The sequence below is a fragment of the Lolium rigidum genome, chromosome 7 (assembly GCF_022539505.1).
Source record: "Lolium rigidum isolate FL_2022 chromosome 7, APGP_CSIRO_Lrig_0.1, whole genome shotgun sequence".
Lineage (NCBI taxonomy): Eukaryota > Viridiplantae > Streptophyta > Magnoliopsida > Poales > Poaceae > Lolium > Lolium rigidum.
Window position 1 is genome coordinate 96538385 of NC_061514.1, and position 7391 is coordinate 96545775.

The 7391-nt window shown below is 49.6% G+C and overlaps 1 protein-coding gene across 1 annotated transcript; it reads left to right on the top strand.

Moving 5' to 3' along the window:
- The first annotated feature begins 2432 nt into the window (after window positions 1-2432).
- On the top strand, window positions 2433-5937 carry LOC124676865 (protein NRT1/ PTR FAMILY 5.10-like). Its single transcript, XM_047212887.1, has 3 exons — window positions 2433-2650; window positions 2739-2956; window positions 4359-5937. Exons 1-3 carry the CDS (start codon window positions 2500-2502, stop codon window positions 5631-5633), a joined length of 1644 nt encoding a protein of 547 aa, XP_047068843.1. The 5' UTR covers window positions 2433-2499; the 3' UTR covers window positions 5634-5937.
- The last annotated feature ends 1454 nt before the right edge of the window (window positions 5938-7391 follow it).

Sequence of the window (7391 nt, forward strand, 5' to 3'; positions counted from 1 at the left end):
TTTCAGATGCGATCACGGATCAAATCTGAACAGGAACTGACAAATAATATACTCCTTGTCAACGTTCAGATGCAGCTGATGTCCTGTTCGATTTTTTTTTCTTTTGAGAAGAAACTTAGAAAATTAACAGTAGAGCACGTGGTAAATAATAAACGTGATAGGTTACGAAGCTTCGCAGTTAGTAGGTAGAACTTGTATTACTGGAGACCAACTTGTGGCTATTTGCAGCGGCTGATCTGCCCATTGATCTCTGAAGTGAGAACCATGTTTACACTACACCGTGGGACCGATCACTCCCAACGAGGCCAGATCAGCCTTTGTGGTTGGTGTATGTCCTAGTTAACGATGACAATTTTACTCGACTACCCGCAGATATAGTACCCGTATGGGTAGGGTATGAGCATACTTTTATGTCGGTGTCTACGGGTAATACCTATACTCTACCCGTCAAGTTATGGGTAGGGTATAGGTATAGTTTCGTTCCCGTGGGTATACTCATACCCTGCCTGTTTATTGTCGATTTCTTACGTGATATGTCTACTTTTGTTGACTTATGAGTTATAATATGAGAACATGTATTTTTATATTTTGTTACTTGTTATGTACTCAACTATCTATTATTGAGTTGAGATGATTTAATTTTTAATAAAAAATTGTTATTCATAAATGTAAAATTGTGAGTAGCTTGTGTATAATTTAACCTACCCATCGAGTATCCAATGGGTACGGGTATGGTTAAAGTTTCAAAACCATGGGTACGGATATAGGTAGAAGTTTGCACCCATTGACTCTACGAGTATGGGTATGGTATTGCTCTACCTTGTCCATACCCTACTCATTGCCATCTTTGGTCCCAGTCAATATAGTAGAGGGTTTGGCTTCGAATCATAGGGACAAGCTCGAAAAATATCTTATTAGAGGCGAGGGCAATGAGAGATACACAAAAGAATATCAGACAACTCTAAAACTCATCTAGGGTTTCGTCCCTCTCACCGCGACGCTGTCGGTCCGCTCCGCTTCCGGTGGTCTTGGGGCTTTGGAGACGTGGCGGACCGCCTCTCGCCGGTGGGAAGGTTTCAGTTCTTCGTTTAGTTTGTTTTGAGTGTCTTCTTCATAATGGTGAGGCAGCGGCTACATCCTGAAGTCAGAATAAGGTCTTCCAATGCCCTACCCTCGCTCCGCTCGTGCGTCTAGCACCGACGGAGGGCACGTCGAGCCGTGTGTCCGGCGGATCTCCTGGGATCCGGTTGGTTTTCATGTTCGCTGGTGTGGTTTCAGATCAGTATTTTCCAATCTACGGTTGTCATCATTGGCGATGGTTGCTGCTCTTGTGCGTTGGTCCTTTGGGGCCTTAGCACGACGACTTCTCGTCTATCTACTACAACAAGCTCTACTATATACGACAAGCTTTGCCTAGCTCCGGTGATGGAGGGGCGAGGACAGCGGCGCGCCTTCGGCTGGCACTAGTTTTTGTAGTCATCGCTAGGTGGTCCAATGATCTATTTGTACTTTTTATTACTTTTGGACATATTTTTTTTACCGTTGTTGGTGATTATTAATAGATCGGTAGAATTTTCCAAAAAAAAAAGAACGCCAGCGTCTTCCCCGCGGCCGCACTCGAGGTCCCGGTCTCTAATGAGGCCGTCATTGTAGTCAACCTTGTCATCCGTGCTCGGCAGCTGACCGGCGACGGAGCTCTCAGAGCTTTTGCCAAATCAAAGTCGATTGCCGTACCAAGCTTTTCGATCTGGTTCGCAGCCGAATGCTCCTGCGCGAACTAATTGCACACATCGAGGGGCTTCCGCGATAGGGGTAGGGGTGGAGGAACGTCGGCCATGGCAGGCAGAGGAGATGAAAAATAGGTTTTTGGCGGTGATGAGAGTGAAGTGGAGTGGGAAGTTAACGCGGAACATTATTCCGTTTTCCGCGCTTCCCACCGAGCTAGCGCGCCAATATTTAAGTTGTTTTAAATCTCGTGTGGTGCAGGAAAATAGTGCGAGTGGACCAAGCAAATGAGCCGAAAAAACAACTTGGCAGGCAATCAAACAGCCCCTCAAAGAATAGCTCTAGCTCCGCTTCGGCGCGGCCAGCGGGGCCGACTTCATCTTCACCCCTGGCTCATCCATCTCAAACGGCTCCCTGCAGATGACTCCAACGCCGCCGGCAACCTGACCCAGATCAACCTTTGGTTGGTGTATGTCTGTGTCAATCGTACAGTTGCGGAGCTGCGAGTCCGGCTTCGGATCGACACGTCTGACCAGATCAGAGGAACAGACACGGAAAATATCTTATTGGAGGCGAGGGCAACGAGGCGCCGCAAGTGTCGCGTGCGTGTGGAGGGAAACTCGGATAGATAGAGCGAGAGTGCCATCCTCCATCATTCCGATGCCGCCACATTTCCTAGTTAGCTAGCCCACCGTTTGGCAGGCTGCGAACCAGTCAAGAAATCGGCAGTACTCCCCGACCGAGAGCGAGCGAGCCAGGTTGGTGGAGAGCGAGATGGCGCCAATGACGGACGCCGAGGCCCCCTTCCTCGCTGGCGCGGACACGGATGACGATCAGGCGCCGCTCGCCGGCGTCTCCGACTTCCGCGGCCGCCCCGTCCGCCGCGCCGCATCCGGCGGCTGGCGCTCCGCCCTCTTCGTCGTCGGTACGTCCTTTTTGCGCTCTCCCCCCCAATCGCTAGCTCGGCCAGTCTCAGTTACTAATTCGATCGTCCTCTCGCTGGCTGGCTGCAGTGGTGGAGATCGCCGGCAGCTTCGCCTTCTTCGGCGTCTCGGCCAACCTGATCACCTACCTCACCGGCCCTCTCGGCCACTCCAACGCCGCGGCCGCCTCCGCCGTCAACGCCTGGTCGGGGACGGCCAGCCTCATGCCGCTGCTCGGCGCCTTCGTCGCCGACTCCTGGCTCGGCCGCTACCGCTCCATCATCCTCGCCTGCACGCTCTACGTCCTGGTAAATCTCTCTCAGCCTGTCTCGCTCGTTTTTTTCTACCCCCGGTTTTCTACGCTTCGGCCTGTCGTCAACACCGTGCACGTGCAACACGCGCGCGGTAGGATGGAAGATGCTCTTCAGCTGCGTCTGCGATCGGTTATTATTTAGTGACAGGTCCATCTCGGAGAAATAGTCAATGATGATCCCTGATCCGGTCGTCGACTGAACAGTACAGGAGTATCTCGGTTTTTTAAATGCCACTGTGACTTGATTTGATTTGTAAAATGTCATTCCGTACGTTCTGGTTGAATTTAGGACAAGCCAACGTTCTACAACACGATCTCGTAAGAAAATCGGGTAAATGCATATACTCCCATTCCGATCCGACTTGAAATAAGTCGTACTTGTGATGCAGGCGTTTTCAAAGATAAATTATGCAGGTGCAAGTTGAAATAGGATCGGTCCGCGAACAATTAATGAAAAGGGGTGACTAAGCCGATAACCATCAAATCTCAGTTGCAACTATGATGAACACATATTATGAAATAAATCTAACGGTTTGGAGCACTTTTTAGTTGCATCCTCAATTGCAACCCCACATAATTTTTAGCTAAAGTGCAAAGAGAAAAAATCACTCTTTCTTCTTCTTTTCTCTTTACTCTTCTTTTTGCCGGCATCTTCTATAAAGCGTCTTGGCTTGATCCCCAGTCTCGATCGCCGTCGCCGTGCCCATGCTCCACCTCCACCGCCTCGTGCTGGCCCTCGACGCCCGAGCACCTCCTCTGCGCTCCTCCCACCCATTTGCACCACTTCAAAAGCTCCTGCTTCGTCGTCGGTACCCATGGTCTTGCTCCCCAACAACAAGGCCCGCGCCGAGCAGGAGGAAAGGTTTGCGACATCGTCGGCCAAACCATGTGAATCGACGCCGAGGAGCCCTAGGCACGAAGTTTGCCCCAATGGTGAGGACTAGATTTGCACCATCACCATCGCCAACCAGGCCACAACAGAGACGAGCGAGTGCGACCAGGGCCTACGCGGACGAGCTCTAGGGTGTGAATTGATGCGAATTTGGGAGAAATTTGGGCCATCGCGACCGAAGTTGACCGGATTTCAACGAAAACCCAGCAAGTTCTAGGGCGGAAGGGCACCAGCGGGAGCTGAAACTTCTGAGGGCATTTCGTCGTTCCTAAAAAAACCAACATTATCTCACCACTTAAACGTCAGATTTCAGACACTTTTTGATTTTTTTAATAGATTTTCAGACTTAATCGGTTTTGTTTTACCAAACAGAGCCAAATTTTTGATAAAAATTAGTATTCTCGCTCATAATTTTTGTATTGATCCATGCCTGTTACAACTTTAACTTTTGTAGATTTACTGTAATGTTCTGAAAAGACTGACGAGTTTGCAATTGTCCATGCAGGGGTACGGTATGATCACTCTAGCGGCCACGCTCTCGGTACAATACCAGTCGCCCATCGGCGACATCGATTCCTCTCTCGGCCCTTCGTCGGTGCAGGTGGCCTTCTTCTATGCCTCGCTGTACCTCGTCGCCATCGCGCAGGGCGCAGACAAGCCTTGCGGCCTTGCCTTCGCCGCCGACCAGTTCGACCCTGACCACCCCAAGGAGCGTGCGTCCCGCAGCTCCCTCTTCAACTGGTGGTTCTTCTCGATGGCTGTCGGCGTCGCCGTGGCCGTGGCCGTTGTCAGCTACGTCCAGGAGAACGTCGGCTGGGGGTTCGGCTTCGGCATGCTCTGCGCCATCATGCTCTGCTCCTTCGCCGTCTTCCTCGTCGGCACTCCCACCTACCGTCTGTACGCGCCCAACCCCGGAGCCGAGAGCCCATTCGTGCGCCTGGCGCGCAGCCTCGCCGCGCTTCTCAGGACCTCGAACTTTGCGAAGAGACACCACCGGCATGGCGAAGAGGACGAGGATGCTGTGGCCAAGTCAGAGGAGGCGCGTGGCGTCCTGCGGCTGGTGCCGATCTGGGCGGCGTGCCTAGCTTACGGTGTGGTGTACGCTCAGGTCATGACGCTCTTCAACAAGCAGGGCCGCACCCTGGACCGGCGCATCTTCGGCGGCATAGAGCTGCCGCCGGCGGCCCTGCAGACGCTCGGGCCAGCGAGCATCCTATTGTTTGTGCCCATCTACGATCGCTTGCTGGTGCCCGCGCTGCGGTGCGCGACAGGCAACCCTTCGGGGCTGACACTTCTGCAGCGCGTGGGGACCGGCATGGCCGTCTCCTTGGCCACGGTGTTGACCGCCGCGCTGGTGGAGGCCCGGCGGCTAGAGACGGCACGCGAGCACGGCCTGGTGGACGACCCGGATGCCACTGTGCCGATGAGCTGGGTGTGGCTAGTGCCGCAGTACGGGATGATAGGGGTGGCAGACGTGTTCGCCATGGTCGGCATGCAGGAGTTCTTCTACGACCAGATGCCCAGTGAGCTGCGCAGCCTGGGGCTGGCGTTGTACCTGAGCGTCACCGGCATCGGCGGGTTCATCAGCAGCGCCCTCATCTCCTTCATCGACCGTGTCACCAGCAGCGGCGGCGGCGACAGCTGGTTCGCGGACAACCTCAACCGTGCTCACCTTGACTACTTCTACTGGCTGCTCGCCGGCATCAGCGCCGCAGAGCTCGTGCTCTACCTCTGGTTTGCTAGGTCGTACACATACAACAACCGCAAGAGGATCATGTGAGTGCTCGGATGATCACCTGAGGTCATACACGACACACAATTGTTACACATGAACACGGCGATTGTCCTGTGCACGGGACGTCCCAAGCACGAAAGCATTAGGTTTTGTCGAGAATCATTAAGTTTCAGATATTTGAAACATAACGAAGCTTGATGTTATTTGTAGCTCAGATCTCAAAGCAAGAAACAAAGCATATCGGACGGCAACCATGTGCACGGGATGTCCCGTGCACGGTAAAATGACATTTCTGTGTAGGTAGGAGAAACAAGGAAACATAACGAAGCTTGATGTTATTTGTAGCTCAGATCTCAAAGCAAGAAACAAAGCATATCGGACGGCAACCATGTGCACGGGATGTCCCGTGCACGGTAAAATTTTCTTTTGAATCAAATTCTGTAGTAAGTTGGGATGATGCTCCACCTAGTTTTATTATTCCTTTTGTACTGGATGATGTAACTATGTTGGCTTCTAAATAAAATGCGCCGTATGGCTTTCCCCTCAAAAAAAAAAAAAACAAGGAATCTGCTATTTTTTTCTTTGAAACGGATGCAAAAAAGTTAGTCCCACTTGATTAATTAAGGAGAAGCTTGATAAGTTACAACCACGCTGGATTCTCTCCAGGCAAAATTTCACTCAACTTCTTCGCACCCAGGGTTACCCAAAGTGTTGCCTCTTTTTTTTTTTTTTCTCTAACATCCTCATCTTTGGTCCTTGCTTGTTGTGAAAGACCCGCACGGTCCTAAATCTTCCATGAAATGAGCAAAGTAAGAGAGCTCATAGCTCTACGGTTGTGGTGGGATGATCCGGCCATTTTAAGTCACAAAAAATTGAGTGACTGTCGGTCAAGTTTGCAAATCAGTCACGTGGATTCCTAGACACCTTTTGACGAGGCCCCAAAGCCGATTAGTGCATCAATAGATCCACAGAGTCATATATTAAAAAAATATTAAAAATTCAAAGTTTACAAATCACGGATCCGTGAGGGTCAATACAAAATCAACCATCGAAAAAGAAACCAAGTAATGCTATACCTAAACATCTTGCAACTTACTAATAGACTGCCAGGTAGCCCGGTAAAAAATATCCTACGCAACCATCAATAGGCGGTTGCACCTAGTAACCATACATTCATGTTGTTCCTCCGAAAAAAGGAAACTCCATAGCTGAATGCTTATTAAATCCAATGCGCAGTCATATGGATAACCTGCAAAAAAATTATAGACTCCTTCCTATTAAACACAATATCAATTTTGCAATTTTAAATCGATCTACATAAAGCTGAAACACCAATTGGTGGTGTAACGGAAACGCGTGAATATATGGACGGCTGACTCTATGATCCTTTTGCAAAGTGGGCAAAGGGGAGTGGTGTTTTGGAACATGGGTGCATATGCTCCCTATATTTTAAAATGCATGTTATGAACATTTTAAATTTCAAAAAAATTGAAAGAAAAAATTTGTACGTATATCTTCACGTGCTACGCGCTCACAAAGTCGTTTCATAAAAAATCGACTTATCATGTGACGTGTGTAAAAAAGACAAAATTCAGTGCTAAAAATAATGCTTTTCACAAGATAAAGTTTCTCCTTTTTACATAGACCACAAAAAATATTGGTTTTTCGTGAAACTTAGCGAATGCACATACATTATGGAGATGTACATGTAGAATTTTTTATCCAAATTTTTTGACATTTCGAAATATGTTTTTTTAGTAGAGGGAGCATATGCACCCGGGAGCCGAATTGAATTTCCCTGGG

Excerpts from the sequence above, each read along its gene's own strand:
- LOC124676865 (XM_047212887.1), top strand. The coding sequence starts at position 2,500 with ATGGCGCCAATGACGGACGCCGAGGCCCCCTTCCTCGCTGGCGCGGAC. Across the intron at positions 2,651-2,738 it reads CTCCGCCCTCTTCGTCGTCG|TGGTGGAGATCGCCGGCAGC; the intron begins GTACGTCCTTTT and ends GGCTGGCTGCAG. Across the intron at positions 2,957-4,358 it reads CCTGCACGCTCTACGTCCTG|GGGTACGGTATGATCACTCT; the intron begins GTAAATCTCTCT and ends TTGTCCATGCAG.